This window comes from Canis lupus, chromosome 13 (assembly GCF_003254725.2).
Source record: "Canis lupus dingo isolate Sandy chromosome 13, ASM325472v2, whole genome shotgun sequence".
Taxonomy (NCBI): domain Eukaryota; kingdom Metazoa; phylum Chordata; class Mammalia; order Carnivora; family Canidae; genus Canis; species Canis lupus.
In genome coordinates this window covers 43,340,308-43,363,283 of record NC_064255.1, presented here as the reverse complement: position 1 = coordinate 43,363,283, position 22,976 = coordinate 43,340,308, and the positions used below count along the sequence as shown (strand labels likewise).

General features: G+C 41.7%; 1 protein-coding gene across 2 annotated transcripts in view; it reads left to right on the top strand.

The window, feature by feature from the left end:
- Positions 1–415: 415 nt before the first annotated feature.
- The window catches only part of GABRA4 (gamma-aminobutyric acid type A receptor subunit alpha4), a 218,538-nt gene continuing 195,977 nt past the window's right edge, over positions 416–22,976 (top strand). Inside the window, exons 1-7 of one of the 2 annotated variants that reach the window (XM_025435560.3) lie at positions 416–657; positions 997–1,115; positions 16,003–16,070; positions 17,071–17,291; positions 17,466–17,548; positions 20,116–20,259; positions 21,344–21,496. In XM_025435560.3, coding sequence (XP_025291345.1) covers positions 572–657; positions 997–1,115; positions 16,003–16,070; positions 17,071–17,291; positions 17,466–17,548; positions 20,116–20,259; positions 21,344–21,496 — 874 coding nt within the window. In that variant the 5' untranslated portion in view covers positions 416–571. The remainder of the gene's footprint in view (positions 658–996; positions 1,116–16,002; positions 16,071–17,070; positions 17,292–17,465; positions 17,549–20,115; positions 20,260–21,343; positions 21,497–22,976) is intronic. The other variant, XM_035718932.2, reaches the window with a different exon arrangement.

The window sequence follows — 22,976 nt, the reverse complement described above, 5'->3', positions numbered from 1 at the left end:
CCCCGGGGACGGGTCCGAAGCAGGTCCTGGGAGCTTCCCCGGGGGGACCCGCAACCCAACGGGAGGAGCGGGGCGTGGTACCCGGCCCCCGGGGTCGCCCGCCCCCCGCCCGGGCGCTTCCCCCGAGGCACGGGCGCCCGGGCGGGAGGAGCTGGCCCGGGAGGAGCGGGCCGTGCTGCGCGGGGGGCGGGGCGGGCGCGGGGCGCGGGGCGCGGGGGGCGGGGGGCGGGGCCGGCCCGCGGGGCAGGTGGGCGAGCGGCGGCGCGGGCCGCGGGGACCCGGAGGCGCGGGGAGCGGGCGGGGGAGCGGGCGGGGGGAGCCGCGCGGCGCGGCCGTCGGGAGCTCGGCGGGGAGCGGGGGGCGCGCGGCGGCAGGACCCGCCTCCCCCGGCCGCGTGCACACCCGCGCCCACCGCGGCTCGGGCCGGCTGAGCGCGGGCGAGTGTGAGCGCGGGCGAGTGTGAGCGCGAGTGTGCGCACGCCGCGGAGCCTCTGCCCTCGCCTCGCACCCCGCTCGGGGCCTCCGCGGAGCCCGGAACGTGGGCAGGCTGGAAGTATGGCATGCTGCGAACATGGTCTCTGCCAGCAGGGTCCCCGCGATCGCCGCGTGCTGCCGGGTGGGCTTCGCGCTCCTGCCCGTCCTGTGCCTGGCGGCCTGGTGAGTCCCCCCGCCCCGAGGGCGCCCGGCCCTGCGCTCTCCGCCCTCCGCGCCGCGGGGGCCGCCGCCGGGCTGCGACCGCGTAGACGCCGACCGCCGAGGGGCGCCCTGCCCGGTGCCCCCCGCGCCCCCGCCCCCGCCCCCGCCCGCGCCGCCCCCTGCGGCGCCGCGCACCCTCCGCCGGGGAGACAAACCCGTTTCCACCTGTTAGGTGACCCGTTCCTAAAACGACCCCTTTCGCCTGTTTTTTTTGTTTTGTTTTGTTTTTTGTTTTTTTTTTGTTGGTTTGTGGTTTTTTTTTTTTTGCGTTTTTTTTTTTTTTTTTTCTTGCGTGTGCAGTTTAAACGAATCACCAGAACAGAACCAAAAGGAGGAGAAATTATGCCCGGAGAATTTTACCCGCATCCTGGACAGCTTGCTCGATGGTTATGACAACAGGCTGCGCCCTGGATTTGGGGGTAGGCGCGACCGCGGACGCCGCGTGTGTCCTGTCCGTCCCTCGCGCCGCCCGCCTGTCCGTGTGTCTGCGGGACCGCCGTTACGCGGGCCTCGGGTGGAGCCCTGCCAGCCCTCGCTGCCCCTGCCCCCCCCCCCGCCCCCGCCCCCGCGACCTCCGCCAGGGCCGCCCCCACCCGCCCCTCCCGGGCCCCGCTGCAGGCGGGGGAGGGCGAGGGGGAGGCTCAAAACCGCGACCCCGGGCGGGCTGCCCAGCTGCTGCGCCCCCAGAAAGGGCTTCCCTGCCCCCGCCGCCTTGCCCCGCGCAGGTTGCACTTGAGGCGACTGATCCCAAGTCCCCTGTCCTCCCACGTGGCACCTGTCCCTCTGCCAGAACCCCGCCGCCCTGCTCTACCTAGGACGGGAAACTGGGGCACGAGCTGCAGGCTCTGCTGGGGAGCCCAGGCCTTCCCTGCTCTCTTCCACCGTGGGGTGCATTCTCACTTTTTGGGGGGACGTGGCATTGACTCCCCTCCTAAGACTTTGAAGTCCGAGGTGTTTTCAGCTTTATTTCTTCCCTAACTATTTATAGTGACTCTAGCAGAGGCGCATCCATTCACCGTCCTGTTGTTCTTTTTCATGTTCGTGTTCCCTTTGCTTATATAAGGAGCATTTGTGTGGCAAGCCTTGTGCTAGGCACCGTGTCCCCAGATCCTCCACATAGGGTTCTTAGCCTCAAACCCCCGGCTCAGTCCAATGGAGAGGGAACCCGTGACTTCATCCCGAGTGTCAGCTCAGGTCTGCTGACCACCTTCTGGTCCCTTCTCTCTAACTACACTGAACTAGTTATCTACTGGGAAAGGAGTTGAACAAGACGGGCTCTATCTTGAAAGAGCCTCCAGTAGTAGTTGCAACAGTATAACCACTAATACTGTATTTATGTATTTGAGTTTTCATAGAGGGGAGGCATTTCATAAGGCATTACTGAGAGTAAGCTCTCACTACCCCCATTTTACAGATGAAGAGATTGAGGCTTGGGAAGTTAAGTAACCAGTTCAAGTTCACAGTCGGTAAGTGGCATGGGCAGGATGTGACCCCAGGTCAGGGTGTCCATTTAAGAGACAAACTCCTGAAGATCGAGAGGGTATCGGATGCTGTGTGGCGAGCATCTCAGGACAGGAGGTGCACAGGGAACAGGAGGCTTCCTGTTGAGACTGTATAGGAGATGGGATGAGGAGGGAAAGGAAGAAATAAAAGGGAGCAGGGACATCCCCACGAAAGAGAGGGTTACAGGGTCTCAGGTCTGAAAGAATGGTCAGAAATAAACGAGAATTGGAGAGAGTGGAGCTGGACGGTTTTTCGGAGCCTGATTAGTCTGGTTCTTCTCATTTAACAAATGAGGACACCGAAGATTAGAAATGGAAAGTGATTCATACAGGGACACATAACATATTAATGGTTGGCTGAAATCGGGACTTCGGATCCCAAACTTCTTTCTGGATTTTACTGAGGAGGTTATAGGCGGCCATTGAGGATATTAATTGAGTTTTTGTGTGTTGACGGTGATAAATATGGATGAGAAGGATGAAAAGATTCTCCTAGTTCTTCTCACATTGCCTCTCCAGCAGTAGGATGCTCAGCACTGCATTTGCCTTCATGCAAATCTGAAAAGAAGCTTCCTTGCAGAAGTGAATCATTTGTCAATGCACGATCTCTCACAAGTGACTGGGAAATTATCACTTTATATCCAAAAAAGAATCTTGTGGAGAATATTTCAGATGATGTGATAGCGTCGAAGACTCTATTATATCAATAAAAGAGAATTTATCTGCCCATCAGGGTTTTAAACGTGACATTTTAAGTAAGGGGGGAAAAATAACAGAAATATCGAATCACATGAGTTTCAATATTTATTAGAGAATTGATGGACCTGAACATAAATTAAAGTGAAAAGTCATAACTGAAATGATACGGATTTATTATTAAATGGCGAAAGTTAAGATAGCATCCTGTCCCATTGGTTATAAATACAAATATAACTCAAAAAGGAGGACTCCACTGTAGATGCATCCTTTTTACCCACTACCCTTTCCCATAATACTATATAGACAATAAAATGAATGGGATCGATCTGTGTAAGCCACTACTAGATTTTGGCTAGCTGCAGTAGTGCTGAAGTGTCTCCAGGGCATTATTAGTCATCTTACCTGTCACCACGAAGTGATCTGCACTACCCACCTGCAGATACTTTGATGGTTTTATGGGAAGGGCTGAATTCACCTGACTTTAAGTGTGAGCAGTTGATTAATCATTAAACATTTACTCTATCGCACGGGTTTTTTTTTTTTTCTTACTCATAAATATTTGTGGTACATGCGATTTTTTAGAAATGGGCCATTCTCTGTAAATGCATAGCACACCAAAGTGACAAGGGAATAGTAATTCTCACCTGCGGAAACCGTGTAATCTGTTTACAGGATAAGTGAACATCACTGAAAATAATGAGAAAACTCATTCTTAGCACAGACTTTGGATACCGTAAGTTTGGTCCCTTCTCTGACACTTCAACACTTTGTGGAAAGTTTGGCATTTTAAAAATAAAATGAAAACAATTCGGATTTTGACCAGTGTGCTATAAATACAGATTTACTTCCTGGTTCCTTTAATCCTACCTCTGCTCTTTGTAGAGCATTTACTTTATATCTGTTTATACAACTTAGCTGTGTTCCATTTAAAATAAAGCTAAAAGCAAAGATTTGAATTGAAATTGGATGGTTTGTGATTGCTCAGTAGGCCGGCAGGGGTTGGAATGGATTTGGAAACTAAATTACATATTTTTAACTCAGCAGCACAGCTTGCAACAGGGAAGTAAAAGGAACTGAAATGATTCTCTTCTTTTCATCCCTCCAGGGTCTCCTCTCCCTTGTCTCCCACGTTCTCCCATTGGAGAAGAAAAGGGGAAAAGGTGAGAAGAGAAGGAAGGAGGCACGGTGAGAGAAGCCAGATTGGGACTTCTGAAGGGGTATAGTTCTTTTGGCCTCTGACAAATCAATCTGCTGTCATCCTGAAGTAGCCCTCACCTGCTTAGAAGTGGCACACAGGTGAACCCTTCCACAAAGCAGCTAGGAAGTCCTTCCCCTGTGCTCTTAACCACTTGCGACACTGTTAAGGGGGTGCCGTCTTAAAAAAAAATGCATAGCTAAGGGATTAACCACCAGGAGATAGTTTAGGAATTACACAAACCCTCGTGCATTTCAATCTTCTGAGGCTTCTGATCTGGAATAGTAAATACTTCAACAAGAGATCATTGCCTTAGAACATCTTTCACAACCTCTCTGAGATGGGAACAGAGCATGAGGTCAGTTTTGCAAGGTTGCTCGCCAGCATGGTGGGGCTTCACACTGGTGAAGCTTGGAAACCTCTATAGTTTGGAAACCGTTTGGCATAAAATGTTTAATAAGATTGTCATAACGACACAATGAGATCAGCAGGGTGGGCATCGTCAGTGTGTTAGAGGGGGCTGAGAGAAGTGCCAATGAATTGCTCAGAACCCTAAAACTACTAATAGGCCACTAACAGACTGGGGAGCTGCCGTGTTGCTACATCCACTTCCAAGGCTTTCTTCCGTCCTCCTGTTTACCAAGAGTGAAGTTTTCATTAACATTCTGGTTCCTAAGTAGGTTATTAAAATAAGCAAAACTACGTTTCCCCCCAAAGGAGTGAAGCGAGAACTTTTATTCTAAAGCTTTAATAACATTTTAAAATGGAAAAGCAAATATAGAGAAGTGCATACACTTAGGTAAATTTGGAATAATTTTTCCCCACAAATAGAAATACTCTTGCAATGTTTTCAGATGATCTATATCCTAACATAAAAATTAAATTAATGCACTAACCACATGCTAGCCATATTAATTGGAGGTCTACGGAGAATATATATATATATATATATATATATATATATATATATATTTAAATATATATATAATTTAAATATCACCTACTACTTTTGTAAATATGTAGGCAAAAGAACACTTCAAATCCACAGGGCAACAGAAAAATGAAACTTCATCTCTTTTGAATTTGTCATTCTCAATTTATGCATTCAGTTGTTGAACCGATAGATTTTGAGACCACCGTGTAGAAACCACAGGAACAATGTGAGGTTGTAAAGATATTATTCTAAATCAGACACAGGCAGGCCCTTGTGAACTTCATAGCTAAGCAGTGCAGAGGGAGAAAAATAACAGAGAAACAAGGAAGATATGAAAGATGATGCTATGGAACAATCTAGTAGCATGATAAGACAGAGAATTAATTGGGTAAAGGGCCTGTCTCAGATACAGTGGGGAAGAAAGTCTTTTAAGTTGAGCCCTAAAGGTGACAGATATGGAAAAGGCAAGCAAAAGTTGTTCTCAGGCAAGGAAAAAAGAAAAAAAAAGAAAAAGCAAGTGTAAGGATTCTAAGACAGATGATAAGTTAGTGTGATTCAGACTGTGAAGGGAGCCTGGTGAAGGGAGTTGCGGGAAGCTGGTAAGAAAGCCAGAGGAACGATCTCACAGGACTGGCTTGTTGTGGTAAGAAGAGGCCAGATCATGCGAGGCCCTTTGTACAAGAGTTTAGATCCTTTTTTTTCTTTTTTTTTAAAGATTTTATTTATTTATTCATTAGAGACACAGAGAGAGGCAGAGACACAGGCAGAGGGAGAAGCAGGCTCCATGCAGGGAGCCCGGTGTGGGACCCGATCCTGGGACTCCAGGATCACGCCCTGAGCCAAAGGCAGAGGCTCAACCGCTGAGCCACCCAGGCGTCCCTAGATCCTTCTTTTAGTGAACCTGGAAGCCACTGGAGTTGTGTAGGTGGAGGCAATGACTTGGGGTGACTCAGATGGTAACATGATCCCTCTGGCAACTGCATAATAAGAAAGACTTAGATACAGACCTTGGGCAGTATTGGAAATGAAGAGACCAACGAGGAAGGGTTTTTTGTTGTTGTTGTTGTTAGGAGGGGGTGGTTCTCTTCATTAAGTCAAGGATGGCTTGGTGTAAAGGTAATAAATGTAATAAAGAGAGATTTAGGTGGAAAAATTGAGATATATTTTGGAGGTATAATTCAACAAATAACTGGTGATGGATTTCATATGGGTGGTAAAGGAAAAGGAGAAGTAAAAAATGACTCCTGGGTTTTTATTTTGAGAAAATGAGTAGAGGATGGTGCTATTTAAATTAGGGAAGGGAGAAGAGACATGGGGGTGAAATCACAAAATCATGTGCAGATGTGTTAAGCTCAGAATACATAGGCAGAGTCCTAGTGGTTGTACATGTTTGGATATCGGACAAGAGTTTTGTCTGGAGATCTACAAGAGGGTCACCAGCATATGGTGCTATGAGAACAGGTGCCTAGAGGAGAGTGGTAAGAGGGCAAAGAGTCCAGAACCAAGCCTCAAGGAGCATTAACAATTGAGGAAGGGCAGAAAATGTAGTTTTGTCAGAGGATGAAAAAGAGTAGACTGTATCGGTGGGCACTCAGTGAGCGTGAAGTTCTAGAAGTCAAGAAGAATGTCTTAGGAAGGAGGGATGAGAAGCCCCTGAAATTCTTCTAAGATTAAGTTAGATAGGGCTGGCCGCATGAGATGTTTCATTCCATTCACTTTTCATCAACTATTTATTAATCCTGTACCATGTGCCCGGCGCTGCTCTAGGATGGCACCGGGGATGCATGAGTAGCCACAAGAGATGCAGTTCCCTGCCTTCGTGAGCTGATAATGTAGTGAAAGAGACAGAAAATGAGCAACAGAAATAAGTAAAATATAGAGTATCAGAAGCCGATACCTGCGATGGAGTAAGATAAAGCCGGGGAGGAATTGCGGTGTTACTGAAAGTAGTAGAGAAACTTCAATGAGAAGGTGATATTTTGAGCAATGATCCTAAGTAGGTAAAAGTAGAAGCCACGTTTGGGTTCGAAAGAATTGTATGTGCAAAAGTGCTAAGCGTGGAAGTCCGTGTGTGTACAGTAGAGTCTAACAGAACTGAAGAGTGAGAAGGGGTTGGCGTGATGCGAAGCTGAGGTTGTATAAAGCTGTTATTCCTGGTCCTATCACAAGTGATTGGGGGATTCCATCTGGGACAGACCCTGACCTGCCTAATTTTCTTTTTCTTTTTTCTTTTCTTTTCTTTTTCTTTTTCTTTTTTTAAATAAAGATTGTATTTATTTATTCATGAGAGACACAGAGGGAGGCAGACACAGGTGGAGGGAGAAGCAGGCTCCCCGTGGGGAGCCCGATGGGGGACTCGATCCTGGGGCCCTGGGAGCACAACCTGAGCCAAATGCAGACGTTCAACTGCTGAGCCACCTGGGTGCCCCTAATTTTCAAAGACTCACCTTGGTTGCTGTAGTGACGCATGCAAATGCAGAGGGGTTTTCACAATTAAGGAGGCAAGCGGTGACGGATGTCTTGACCAAGCTGGTGGCACGAAGCTTGTAACGCTGGAGGACTGTGATCAGGTGCTGGCTGTGTTTCAAAGCTCTGCTCTGCTAATGACAGCTGGAAGGTGGAGCGAAGGGAAAAGGGAGGTGTCCGACTCCAAAGTGTTTGACTTGAACACCTAGAAAAATAGAGTTGCCACAGTGTTGGCAACACTGAAGCAGATGAGGGGTGGGGAGGAACAATTTGTACATGGATGTGCTGAGTTTGAGTTGCCTAAGGGACATTAAATGGAGATGGATCTGGAAAGCAGAGATGATTGTATGTCAATATATATGATATTTAAAGCCATAAGAGTACAGGGATCGGGATCCCTGGGTGGCGCAGCGGTTTGGCGCCTGCCTTTGGCCCAGGGCGCGATCCTGGAGACCCAGGATCAAATCCCACGTCAGGCTCCCGGTGCATGGAGCCTGCTTCTCCCTCTGCCTGTGTCTCTGCCTCTCTCTCTCTCTCTGTGTGACTATCATAAATAAATAAAAATTAAAAAAAAAAAAAGTACAGGGATCATCAGGAGATTAAAGATGATGGAGAGAGGTTCAGGAAGAGAGCTAGGAAGTCCCCTGCACTGAGAGGTGGGGGGAGAGGAAGAGTTTCTGGCCCAGGAGGACTGAGGAGTAGCCTTGGAAGTAGGAGGAAGCTCTCAGAGGGCTCATACTGGATGTTAAGTGAAAAAGAGGAGATGGGATTGATCATTTACTTCCTAGTGCTCCAGACAGATTAGGAAAGATAACATGGAACTGGTCACTGCATTTAGCAACACCCACCTCTTGGGTGCTTTTGACAAGAGCAGCTTCAGTAGCATGCTGGGTCTGGGAGTCTGACTGGGTGGGGGGGCGGGAGGAGGAGTCTCTGGACATTTGACAGGGGAGCAGAGAAACGGGCTGGTAAAGGGAAGGGAAGGAACAGTGGGATCCAGACAGCTTCTTCAAAAATGGGTGAAATTAAGTTATTTTTTTAAAGTCCGTGTTAACAGTGCCATAGAGAGGGAAGATTGGTGGTATCGACAAAAGGAATTTTAGTGGATCCTGAGCCTGAAAACCAGGTTGTAACAGATGATAGAGTGGATAGAAAAGGAAGAATTAGAGGCCATGTGTATGGGTTTTGTTTTTTCCCCCAGAAGTTCAGAATGTGAAAGGGAAGAGAAAGAGGGAAGGCTGCCTTCTTTTAAGATTAGAAATATCAGAATACATCCGTGTGCTACTGGAATAATCTAGTAAGGGGTAATTAATATCACAGAAGAGGGAAGGGGTAATGGAAAGGAAAATGCCCTTGAGAAGACTAAAGGCTGCAGAACCCAGAGCACAAATTTACTTTCTTATTTTCTCGGTTTAGCACCAAAGAGGTACCGCCGCTATTTATTTGCATTTTCTTTAGGGCGAGGATATTTGGTATTTCCCCAAATAGGCGCTGCACGATCTAGATATGGGCTACTCGTAACCTTATGGATATTCAGATGAGATTTCGCTGGGTTGTTAGTTTTCTTTAAGGTGAAAAATACATCAGCTTGCCTCATATTCCCGTCTAGGCCTTTTTATTGTATTTATTTTTGAAAGCCTCTTGTGTGCAGGATTGGATTCTGAATTAACAATACTTGTTTAACAATTACTGTCATTATTGGTCTGCACATAACCTTCTTTTTATCCACCCACCCATCTATTCATTCATCCCTTGTAACGTCATCACAGTTCAATATTAAACTGCACGACAGTGACAACTTTTATCCTGCTGGGTGGTCTCCCTCAGCCTCTCTTCCTGTCTGCCCTGCCCACGTAACTACCATTCTGAGTCCTTCCTAAATTCTCTTAATAGTTTTTCTTTAAATATCATTTTAGCTCAACTTAAAAAAAAAATTAAATTACAAAAATGCAATGGTTTTGAGCATGTTATATATTAGCCTTTGGTGGCTTTTTTTTTTTCCCACTTAATTGTGTATTGCTAAGATTTCATTCTTGCTGTTGCATATTGCTATAGATCATTCATTTGACGGCTGTGTGATATTTCCACTTCATAGGAACCAGTTTATTCATCTTCTCTGTTGGCAGTAGGCATTTTGCTTATTTCCAAGATTGTGTTGCTGTGAATATTCTGGCCCAAATTTCCTGCTGTAAATGTGCAAAAGTTTCTTTTGCATATATATCCAGGAACGGATTTTTCTGGATCTTAGTGTAAGTGGGAGTTTGACTTGATGAGATAATGCCAAACTGTTTTCTGTGGTGGTTTTACAAATTCAAACTCTCATTTACAATGAATATGAGATTCAGGATCCACAAAACCTTCAACTATATATATATATATATAAAATTGAATATATTATATATGTATATTGTTAAGTATATTATATATACTTTTGAATATATTATATATTATTGAGTATATCATATATTATTGAATACATGATATATAATTGAGTAGTTATATATTATTTATATTATATATATTTGAGCATATTTTATATATTATTGAGCATATTATATATCATTGAATATGTTATATATTATTGAGTATATTATATATATCATTGAATATATGTATAGAACTTGAAATGGCATTTGATTGTGAAATAATTAGAATTTTCTGATTTCTAATGTGAACATCTTTTCAAACCTTTATTGCCTATAAGAATTTTCCTTCTGTGAATAGCATTTTCATCTTTTGCCCATATTTCATTTTTTTTAAACACTCTTCTTATTTATTTAAGTACTGTAATCATTTAAAAAGTTGACCTGGATTGGTAGGAGGATCAGAGGACATAGGAAGCACTAATCTTTGATGTTATCTAAGTAAAACTTGATAGCTTTCTTTTTCCTCTGTGATATCAATAGATATCTCTTCTTTGTTTATTCTGCAGGAAGGCTAGGGTTTCTTTTTTTTGTTTTGTTTTTTTGGTGACAAAATTAGGTATTTCCTTAAGCATATCACTCAAGAATCCTTGTTGTTATTGTACCTCCTCACTACGTTAAGTCTCTTGATTTTTAGAAACACAACAGCAGTGTTTTGTATGATGTAGCTGGATGCGTGAATTTAGGTGGATAAGAAACCAGAAATACGTCCTCAAGTACGTAGCTGGGGACACAGTATGAACAAGGATGACACGTTACAGTATTAGCAAGACATCTAAGGTCTTTCTCCTGGTTTTACAGCAAATTGAACACTGTTATTGGAGAAGAAATTAAATCCTTATATCCTTAAGTTAGCAGTGAGTGGAAAATTATCTGATACATTGTAAATTGTTTTCCTACTTTCCACCCAAGTTAGATTCAGTACTAAGATGGGAATATTCCTCTGAATTTCATCTTGGCAGTCTTGGCTCTGTCTTTCAAAGACTATAGAAGATCACTTTGCTTTACAAAATGCCAAATACATTTTGGGGATTAAAAATGTTTCCCTATTACCCAAGAAGTAGGATTTTTAAAATAAAATATGTCTCTGATGTTACACAAATGCATATAACATTATGAGAAGTCCTTCCAAGCCCAAAATTATCTGGTTTCTATGTAATTATGCTCTTAGTAAGGTTGATTTGAACGTCCTAAACAGTAGCGTTAGAGGAAGCGTCTCTAAGAATTATTCTTAATTACATAGCGACCATTATTCATAGAAAACTGATTTATTGGAAACCTATTACATTTAAGGCCTGAGATTAGTTCTGGGAAAGGATACAAATATAAATAAGACACATTTTCTGCTTTAATCAGGAAATATTTTTAGCTTAACTGGTGTAACGGATGAATCCAAGTAATTTTTCTTTTGGGGAAGTTTTAAAATCACTAGTGAGATGATATTAAGAACACGAACACATACTTATTCACCACCTAGTATGTGCAAAGCACTATGCTAGTTGGGAACTTCAAAGAGGATTAAGATTCCATCTTTGCTGTTAAGGGATGAAAGACTCAAATAAGCTATAATAAGATAAGAGCAAAGGCATGGAAAGGACTGCAAGAACATAGCTCAGAAACCATGCATAAACAGAATTTAGGAAATTTAGATATGGTATGTTATGCAAGAGATAGGAAATTATATAAGCCATTAATTATTGGTTTATTATTTAGTGATACCATTAGCATAGTCAGGCGAGAATGTACTTGGGAGATCAGTACAAGGGGGTTATAATTCTGGCTCTGGCACATATTTAAATTCTGTGAGCTCAGTTTCCAGATCCAGAAAATTCTCATAATAATATCACCCTTGGAGGGTGTTGTGAGAGTTAAATGAAATAGTGTATGGAAAGACGCTGGTGTCCTGCCTGGCACATGGTAGGCCTTCATTAAATAGAATTATTATATCTCTGCTTATTGCTCTTTGGAAACAAAAACCTGTTCCCTATGAGCCAGCATGCCCTCTGTTCACACTCCATCCCCACTGTTGCATTCCTAGGGTAGGCCACTGTCATGTCTCCTAGCATAGGCCACCGCCATGTCTCCTAGGGTAGGCCACCGCCATGTCTCCTAGGGTAGGCCACCGCCATGTCTCCTAGGGTAGGCCACTGTCATGTCTCCTAGGGTAGGCCACCATCATGTCTCCTAGTGTAGGCCACCACCATGTCTCCTAGGGTAGGCCACCATCATGTCTCCTAGCGTAGGCCACTGCCATGTCTCCTAGGGTAGGCCACCATCATGTCTCCTAGGGTAGGCCACCACCATGTCTCCTAGGGTAGGCCACCATCATGTCTCCTAGCGTAGGCCACTGCCATGTCTCCTAGAGTAGGCCACCGTCATGTCTCCTAGGGTAGGCCACCGCCATGCCTCCTAGGGTAGGCCACCATCATTTCTTTAGGCTAGTATGGTTGCCTCTTAGAAGAGACCTTCTGCTCCACTTGCCTCCCTATCATTTACTGGCCAGACAACTGCCAGAGTGATTTTATAAAAGACATAATTTAGATCACATAATTTCCTTACTTCAAACTCTTGATGGCTTTCCAATGATTAAGGGATAAAAATCAAACTTCCTCACAGCCTAAGGCAGAATTATACTGAATATCAAAGGAAGAGAACTTTTGGGAAAGAACAGAAGGTAATTCTTTCTTTTGTATCTCTCTATTCTTCTGCTTGGGCTGCCAAAACAAAATACCGCAGACAGAGTGGCTCACAGGATAGCGAGATCAAGGTGTGAGCAAGGCTTAGCTTCTTCCGAGTCCTCTCCCCTTTGCTCTGGGTGGGTATCTTCTCCGCCTTCACGTGGCCTTTCAACTGTGTGTTCCTGTGTCCTAATCTCCTCTTCTTTTAAGGGCACCAGTCACATTGGATTAGAGCCCATCCCAGTGACCTCATTTTAACGTGATTCCCTTTTTAAAAGACCCCAACTCCAAATACAGTCATGTTCTGAGGAACGGGGGGTTAGGACTTCAACATGTGAATTTGGGAAGAACTCAATTCAGCCCATCACAACCTCTCCATGTGCTGCCCATCTGTCACCAGGATTTCTACAAGCTCTTTTCTATGAAGTTATGACAGCTGTCACTCTAACACGTATTCTAAGTATGTTGCTTGGAAGATGCCCCTTTAGAATATGGGCTCAGGGGTAGGTCTCTGTCCCACTGACTCTGCTTTTCATTCTCTTTATGTGGTTTTCATTTCGTAGCCTTCTCTTCCTTACCTGCTTTGCGGCAGCCTTACCGGCCTCCTTTCTAGTCCCTGAACTCACCAAGATCCCTCCTGCCTCTGAGCTTTTACCCTGAAGTATTTTATGCCTGGAATGCAATGGTCTCTGCCCTTCCAGTGGCGAATGCCCACCCTCCACATCTCAGTTTAAAAGTTACCGCCTTGAAGCCTGGCTCACAAATCGAGGCTTTCCCAGTCTCTTGTTCAATTACCAGCCTGTGTTGTACCTCTTAGGAATGAAAAGATTCTTCCATTTAGTTTATTATTTATACTCAGTCTCCTCTGATAGCATATTCACTTTCGGAGACAGGGAATTTTTTTTCATTTCATTTCATTTTTTTCAAATTTTTATTTAAATTCTAGTTAGTTAACATACAGTGTAGTATTGCTTTCGGGAGTAGAATTTAGTGGTTCATTACCTACACGAAGCACCCGGCGAGACTGGGAACTCTTAGGTCTTGTTTACCATGGTGCCACCAGGCCTACTATGGGATCTGACCAGCAGCAGGTGCTTGCTTGATTAATGTTTATTGAGTGAGTGTCCAAGTGAAATCCCTTTACCAATCATGTATCTGTAGACTCTCACTTAATCTCAAAGCCCAATATGATCATGTAAAGCAAATACTGAATAGTATCACAGACTAATGAAACAAGACTAAGATTGTAATTCTGAACACTAATATTTTTCAAGAACCATTAAGAAAGTATTATGTAAGGTTTTGAAAATACCTGTTATTCACTATATGTTAAGTAATTGAATTTAAATAAAAGAAAAAGAGAAAACACCCATCATTATCATGGAATCATTGTAACTACAAGAATTAGCATAACCCCACACACCTTAAAATAAATTTGTAAGCAAAAATATCATTGGCCTAATTCTTCTACATGTCCCTCGCTCTCATTGAACATCTATGGTATTAATGTTTTACAGGACATAGTTTGGTAAATAGTGTTCTAGAAATTGAATGAACACTGTAAACTAGAATAATGCGAACTGCATCACTGTTGTTCTGAAGAAACCAGCAGAGTGACTTGTGCCACTCTTGAACCACTTTGTGCCACTCTTGAACCACTTTGAATCAATTCACCAAGAAGTGAATAGGTCTGACTTGTAGGAGAGTTTATCTTATCTAAAGTTCAACACATATTACCATCTTCTTGGATTGCCTGTCTATTCCTGGAATATTTTGGCTTAATGAGCTTATGACCATCATATTTTTGTTGTTGTTTACAATTGCTCATTCAAATAAAAATCCAATTAACTTCTCACACTTATTTTATCTGTTTACCTAATTTTTAATTGCATCTTATTTATCTGTTTTCCAAAGTGTGTGTGTGGTTATTCTTTTTGAAATGAAAGCTCACGATAGATCAATCTAATCTATACCTTTTCTTTTGCTGTACTTACAAAGGATATATTTTTCTTAGGATACTTATTTAAGAGGGAGAAATATTCTGATTCATTTCTATGAAGATAACTTTAAACCTAGGGCATTAAGCCACACCAACTGCTCTTTGTCTTTTTTTTTTTTTTCTCTTTTGGGCATAAATCCAATTGCCCAACCAGTATCTAAAGGAAATAGTCATCTTGATAACAGATGTTATGCTTTCCAGTACAGAATATCTACCTCCTGGCCAAACAATGGTATCAACCATCATTTAAGGAAATGATGTTGAAGAGGGCAGCAATTTTTAATTTTTATTAGTAATAAAATAAAAAAATAAAAAATAAAAAGTAATTTTTATTAGTAAAAAAAATGACTATCATTATTGAGTGTATATATTCTAGAGACTGGTACTAAGTCATTTACATTTATTATTTCAATTAATACTCATTAAAACCTTTACCTATTAGGATTCATGACTTGACTAAGATCGTATATTTAATAAGTGTCAGAGCCAAATTTAAATTCCACAATTCCTGATTTTAAGCACCATGCTAAACCCAGATTGTGACCATTTTCCTTTGTCTAGAATCTGTGTCAGTCCAGTCATGATGCCCTCTCTTCTTTTCTGCCAAACACACCCACATGTTTGTTTCCGAACCAGTCTTATTAAGGCCTAGGAAGGATCTCAGTAGTGGCCGGTATCAGAAGCAAAGAGAAACTACTACTTAATAAGTACTCTCATAAGAGAGTCACTGTGTTCAGGGTCTTATATGAACAATTTCATTTGATCCCTATCAACAGTCTTGCCTGATGTGTGTGGTTGCTGCTTTTGAGAGGTTCAATAGCCTGCCCAAGATCAAACAGCTAGTAGGTGGCAAGAAGTGAATAGGTCTGACTTGTAGGAGAGTTTATCTTTGATCTCAGTCACCAGTGGACGGTCTGCCTATTGTTAAAGGTGACATGAATCATTTTTGTGCTTAGGTTATTTCCCAGAATTCTCAGCTCTCCAAAGATGCATCCCTTACAACCATTCGAGTTTATCTCCTCACTCTCGTGGCTAAGTTCCCTCTTCTTAATAGCTTGCTTCTCTACTAACGGCCAATCAGATGATGGACTATAAAAAAACTACAAAGGCCAAAAACTTTTGTTTCCTGCGCTGCCAGTCGTAACAGTGCCCAGAGGTGATGTATTTTTGAAGGAACAAGGTTCCCCTAAATAATTGGGTTTTATTTTTGTTATTTTTTTCCCCGTAAATAAACACTGCTTTCTGATTCTGTTCTTTTGTCTACATTTTTTTTTTTGTAGAAATGCATTATCTCACTGAAAATTTAAGATGCCCATAAAAACACATCATATCTGTATTTACTCTTTAATTATCCTCCTTGCCTGTAAAATTGGTAATTTTTTTCACTCTTACTTACTTCATACCTACTAGGTCCTGTTACAGAAGTAAAAACTGACATATATGTCACCAGCTTTGGACCTGTCTCTGATGTTGAAATGGTAGGTATTTGGGAAATATAATGTACCTCTTGAGGTTTGAAGAAAACATGGAGAAGAGAGGGCAATTAATATTTATCTTGTTGTTAATCACACACAGCTAGAAAGTCAAAGAACTGCCCAATTAGTCTCAAAAGCTTCTAAGGAGTAAGACATTGAATTTGCATTTCTAACATTTGACTATTTTGTGGTTTGGAGTCATTCTCAACAAAGAAGAGAACTTTCCTGTTACTAGTCTCCATGGCACCACCTTTTATGTAGTGATTTTTTTCCTTAGAAAAATCACTGAAGAGGAGAAAATTGAAGAATATAATTAATTTTTGTAGGAAACTATACTGTAGTCCTAATTGCATTTAGTATTCCATGTTGGCCCAAATGCTCACTCCCTGCCCCCACCCAACCCCTTCTTGCCCTGCCTTTCTCTCATGCTGAAAGAGGTTAGAACACCAAACACTGGTCAGGATGAACTCGTCCATTCAGTTCTGCCCTCTACTAGTAAATATAAGTAGTTTAAAGGTCAGAGGGCCTACTTTACCTTTTCCCTTGACCTAAGGCTCCTAGGCTAACTTTAATAAATTCTGTGAATATAAAATTGCTTTTTACATATTTTACTTTGTCTTAGAGATGCTTGCAATTTTATGATTAATTATGCAATGATATTTGTTACACTTTTACTAATTTTTCTACCTGGTCTAAAGTATAACTGTAATTACCTGGTGCTGGCAGTTTTATTAAATTATAGTAATTACTCTTGAATGATTCATGTGTATGGTAATTTACTTATCTAATAAAGTAGAAGATTAAGGTATCAAGATGGACAAAACATGCTTTAATTGCTGAGAATCTTTTAGCTCCACTGGTTTAAGAAAATTTCTGCTTCTATTAATTTAGGGTTTTTTTGGGTGTTTTTTTTCTTTTTATGAGTGGGAAGGAGGCTAGAATTTAATGCATATTTATGTGTAGTTGTCTGTGATTTGAATATGTCACAAACTAATTTCTCTAGGAATACACAATGGATGTGTTCTTCAGACAGACGTGGATTGACAAAAGACTAAAATATGATGGCCCAATTGAAATTTTGAGATTGAACAATATGATGGTAACGAAAGTATGGACCCCTGATACTTTCTTCAGGAATGGAAAGAAATCTGTTTCACATAATATGACAGCTCCCAATAAGCTTTTTAGAATTATGAGAAATGGCACTATTTTATACACAATGAGGTAGTCATTTTTTTTCTTTTTCCTCCTTCCCTTTTTGTGCTTTTTTCCATTCTTTCCTCCTTCCCTTTCTCTCTCCTTCTATCGTTCCTCCCTTCTTCCCATCTTTCTCATTTTAGGTGTCCTAAGAACATTTTTAAAGTGAGAGTTAATTATAATTGCATTTCTCCACTATAGACTCACCATAAGTGCAGAGTGTCCCATGAGATTGGTGGATTTCCCCATGGATGGTCATGCATGCCCTTTGAAATTTGGAAGTTGTAAGTTACAATACAAATATTCTTAGAATTATTATTATCTAATGCAAGCTAATACTTATATATGTACGTGATTTCCCATTATCCATTTAAATCATTGTTGATGACAACAACTCTCCAAGATTTTACTTTTAGGAGACTATCCCAACCCCTTTTCCAAAAACCAAAAAAATCTATATGTACAGCTAGCCCAGGTAGACTGACTTGTTGATAATAGGTTGGTGGTCAGTGGTGAATTTAGGGACCTTTAAAGCCCATGTGTTGGTGGTGTGACAAAGAAAGTGCAAAGGATTTTTAGTGGGGAAGGGAGTAATTGAGCAGTGTCTGTTACAAGCAGACTCCTCTATGGCAGATTTGAAGAAAGGTGAGGGAAGTTTCAGGGTTTCTTGCAATGACCAGGGTTAGAGTAATATCAGCAGCACTATTAGTATCAAAGTGGCTGAAGCACGATGGAAGCATAGCAGGAGACATAGTCTGATATATAGACAGCCGGATAATATACTGCCTTATAGACCACATTAAGGAGTTTGGATTCTCGTGTAAACGCTACAGAAAGCCCTTGGGGTGTTTTGCTAGGAGATTTGGCATTCTTTGACTGACATTTTACAATTTCATTTCAGCTTTTCTATGGAGAATGGATTGTAGGGAGGTTAGAGTAGAAGCAGAGAAGAGTTGGAGGCTATTGCTTTAGTACATCAAAGATGGTGGTGGCTTAGACAAGGACGCTACTAGAGGAGAAGCTGGGAGGTAGGTAAATTGGGCATATTTTGAGGAGGTGAAGGCAAGCAGGTGAAATGAATGGGTAGAAAAGAGTATGAAACTCTTTCCCCCTAAGCTCCTTTCTCTGAGATGGCAGAAAAATGAGATTGCCTCTTCTAATGTCTGCCTCAAATCATTTGATTCAATCAGAATCTACCAAAAATAGGTGCTGGCTTTTATTGCTTCAGATCCTTAGTGCACTGATTGTGAAACTCTTGGCTGCTATTAACGTTGCTCACTGCTTAACTTAATGAGAATTGGCCATTGCCCTTCTTTTACAACCCCTAGGAATCACAGTATTCAATGAACTAAGTTAATGCTAGAGAGAGTCATTTGCTTTCTGACCAGTGACTTAATGAGAGAAGATTAAAAAAAAACAAACAAAAAACAAACAGGAAGGATGATCTCACTGGGGGCAGGATTAAAATCTGTCTTTACTATAATAATAATCATATAATAATTTAAATTTCGCCCCAAGGTATTTCTTATCTATGGGAAGTTCTTTCCCACTCAGCCCCCTCTGGTTCTCATACACAGCACTCTTCGGAGTGACGTGAACACAGTGGATACTCAATCAAGGTACTAAATAAAGAAATCACTCTTTGGAAGTTGATTTTTGGGATTAGGAATTAAAAAGAGAGCTACCTTTTGAGCGCCCTCACCCATGTTGCCCGTGCCCCCACTTCCTGCCTGAAATACTGAGTCATTAAGAGAAAGGTTATTCCACCCAGGTAGGCTAGCCAAGAGGAGGATGCCTGATTTAGACTCTCAGGGGCAGGCACAGAGTGTTCAGGGTCTTTTGAATGTATGATGAAGCATGAATATACCCAGGAGAGAAATGTTGCCACGTAGCTGTTCACCGCTAACTGACCACACAGGCCTCAGAGTTTGTTTTGTGAAGTCGCTTGTAAACATAGTGTCTCCCCAGGTATCAACTCCTTGGTAGAATTAAACGGTCTCACTGAGGACCTACTGTGCTCTAGCCATTTTAGGAAGGTCTGGGCAGGGAACCGATTCTTTTGAACATACTTGTGTGTGAGCCAAGCTGTCTGTGGTAGGTGGACTGGTAAGCGAGCAGCTGGCTTCCATTCGCATTGAACACCGAATAATAGAAAATGGGCTTAAATTGCCACTGGGATGCATTCGTTGAAGGCGAAAGGGAAAATGTCCTGACTGTGAGAGTTGAAAGGTAGTGGGACTGGTTGTGTGATTATATTCCCTGGAGAGCTTTACAGACAGCAGAGCCAGTCATCCCTGCAGAATGGTTCCCGACCGGCCTGTGTACTGCCCAGAGGCAGTCTGCAATGGGCGACCCCTGGAGAGCTGGCCCCACAGTCCGATTTGTCTCTGGTTTTGTTGCTGTATTATTATTCTAGGCAGCCTCTGGTACGTTTCTAATTGGGGGAACTGCCTTAGGATGGAGGAAGTCAGTACTGGTCAAACCCTGGAAGGGAGTTAGAATGGAAGGAAGTGCCTTCTTGGTGGAGGGGCGTTATTTCTGCTCCTCAACTGCTTGTCCTATTAATATGGACACACATCCAAACGCATGCATCCAAATGCATGTATGACATTTAAGTTGCCTTAATTTTAGTCACTCCTTCTCTGATTCTTTGACATGAAAACAAGAAATCAAGGCTGTTCATGTAATCTCTACAGTTTTCCAAATCTTAAACATGTTTGAATAAATCCTAATGATGAGTGTTTACTTTTATTCCATGTTTCTTGAACAAGTGTAATATTCTTAAGTGTTGACCATCAGTACTGGTGAAAAAGGACCACTGACTCTAATCCCATTCTGGGCTCTCATTCAGATGCGTATCCGAAGAGTGAGATGATTTATACCTGGACCAAAGGCCCTGAGAAATCAGTGGAAGTTCCAAAGGAGTCGTCCAGCTTGGTCCAATATGACTTGGTTGGGCAAACTGTATCAAGTGAAACTATCAAGTCCATTACGGGTGAGATGCTTAATGATTAAAGTCACTATGCTACTTGGCTTTCGTTGTCTAGCCTGCAAATGGGATTGAAAACACGTTTTGGGATTTGAATCTTCTGAATCTTGGGCTCCACAGTCTGAGAATAAGACCACTGCTTTCCTAAGTAACTTTCCTAATATGTCGCTTTCAGATGTTACGTTAAAAGTATTTATCAACAGCGACCAGAAATCTTTTATTTTTTAAGATTTTATTTGTTCATTCATGAGAGACACACAAGAGAGAGAGGCAGAGACACAGGCAGAGGGAGAAGCAGGCTCCGTGCGGGGAGCTCAATGTGGGACTTGATCCCAGACCCCGGGATCACCCCCTGAGCTGAAGGCAGATGCTCAACTGTTGTGCCACCCAGGCAGCCCCCAGCTACCAGAAATCTCAAGTTTTTGTTTTTGTTTTTCAGAAATCTCATGGTTTGTTTCCCTTACTAGCTTTCTAGATTTTTGTTTAAATGCCCGTAAAATATACTTGAACTCAGGGATGTTACAAATGGCTCTGTGCTATACACGTCTCTTTGTATTTTTTTCACATGTATAACATTTAGAAAGACAGCTCTTTCCTAAAACCAAGGCAGTGAGACAGCCTCTCCCACAGCATATATGTATATATAACGTGTATTTCAATTCTTTCCAAATTAAACCTTAGATTTTCAAATGTGTGTATGTATTTCCATTTTTTTCTAGTGATTTTTCCATAAAAGTTAGGTCTAAATTTTGCTCTTAAAAATGCTGAAATTGAAGGCTAATTGCTTTCTCCGTACCAGACCTTTAAAATAGAAAGCACTGCAAGATTTTTTTTTGCAAGATTTTTTTAAAAAGTTGTAGCTTAATTTTTTAAATTGCTTAACCACTGTATAGAACAAACGTATTTTTCTGTGTAATGATGTTCAATATCCTTTCCTCCCTAGTTAGGAACTATATATTTCTCAGTTTGCTTGCTGTGTACAGCACATCATTATTTGTCTAAAATACTGTTGAGTCTGAAATATGATTATGAATTCATTGACTAATTGGTGCATAACCAATAATACACTTTCCTCATGTTTTATTTGCAGGTGAATATATTGTTATGACAGTTTATTTCCACCTGAGACGGAAGATGGGTTACTTTATGATTCAGACCTACATTCCCTGTATTATGACAGTGATTCTTTCTCAAGTTTCATTCTGGATAAACAAGGAATCAGTTCCAGCTAGGACTGTATTTGGTAAGTGCAATTCATTTCTTGGGCATTTTTGTTCACATTATATTTTGATCACGATTCATGGGAGTAGCTCTTTGACATCATTTTTTTTTCTAAGAAAATATTAAACAGTGATCTATCAAGCTGTATTGAGAAAAGAATCACATAGCTTGCTTGCTTGCTGACTTTCTTTCTTTCTAAACTTTCATTTTTACCCAGCGAATACAAATAAGGCTTGAGGGGATGTAGGTAGGCGATCCCATCCTTTGGGGCCCCATTGTATTTCCCTTTGAGACCGGGCAGATGCAGACCAAGTGGGAATTTGGATATGATTTCACTTTTCGTGATATTCTTGTGCTCCTACCTTAATGCTGTGTAATTGAATTAAAATCATATCTAGGTGTTAAAATGAAATGCACTGGGAACTTAAAATAAGACAAATAAAAGTCATGGCTGAATGAGTATGAAAGCCTTAGAATAATTTGCCTTTTAATGAAGAGGAACAAAATGCAAGTGGTTTAAATGCATTGAGTTGAACGGTATTATATGCTTAGTTTATTAACTCATTGTTATGTGCTATTTACATCTTTTTTTCCTGAACATAGTACATTTTCCTCTTTTTGTTTTTATAGTGGCTTCCTGTATATCATATTTTAAACAGTATGAGGTCCAGAACACATCAGTTTTGAATTTTGATAGCTGTTGATAAGTTTTCTATGTATCAGCCATGCTTTTAAGTAATATAATTAGTTATAATGATATTTATTTAATTTAACATATTCCTCTATTCTTTTTCTATTGATTGTGAGTGACAAAAGCATTCAGTAGTAGGGTAAGAAGGAAAATGTGCCTCCTGTCCAGTTGCTCTGGACTGGAGGTACAACCCTCACAAGAGATGTCACGCTCCCTCTGCTTTTTCTAGTTGGTAGGATCAAAGCCATGTATAATATCCCTTATCACCCAATAGCTGAAGGAGTGCTGGTGAGAAGAGACTGGGGGAAGTGGGAGCTTCTCATCTCACTTCCCCATCCTTATAGAGAACTGATCAGATGAAGTCTTAGTGTCCTCAATGCACTTAAACATGAGGAAATTTTCCGTAGACACCTACACTCCCTCTGAATCTTAGGTTTACTCGAGGACCCTACTGGGGAAACTGTTACAGGAGGGTCCATGCTGGGGGCAAGGTATGACTCCAGGAGGCCAGTGAGCGGATATGGCAGGTATCATGGCACTACCTGCTTCATAGAGCTGTGAGGGTTCAATTAAAGAATAACTAAAAAAATAAAAAATAAAAAATAAAGAATAACTGCCCATTGCAAGTGTTGAATAAACTTTAACCTATTAAAAATGGGCGTAAAAATGAAAGAGAAGATAACAAATCTAAGCTTTGGACTGTAATAGATTGGGGTTTGAAACCAGAATCTGGCACTTGTTTTCTCCGTCCACATGTATCTCCATCCTAGTACATCTCTTCTTCATAGACTAGTGAGGATTTAGATTGATG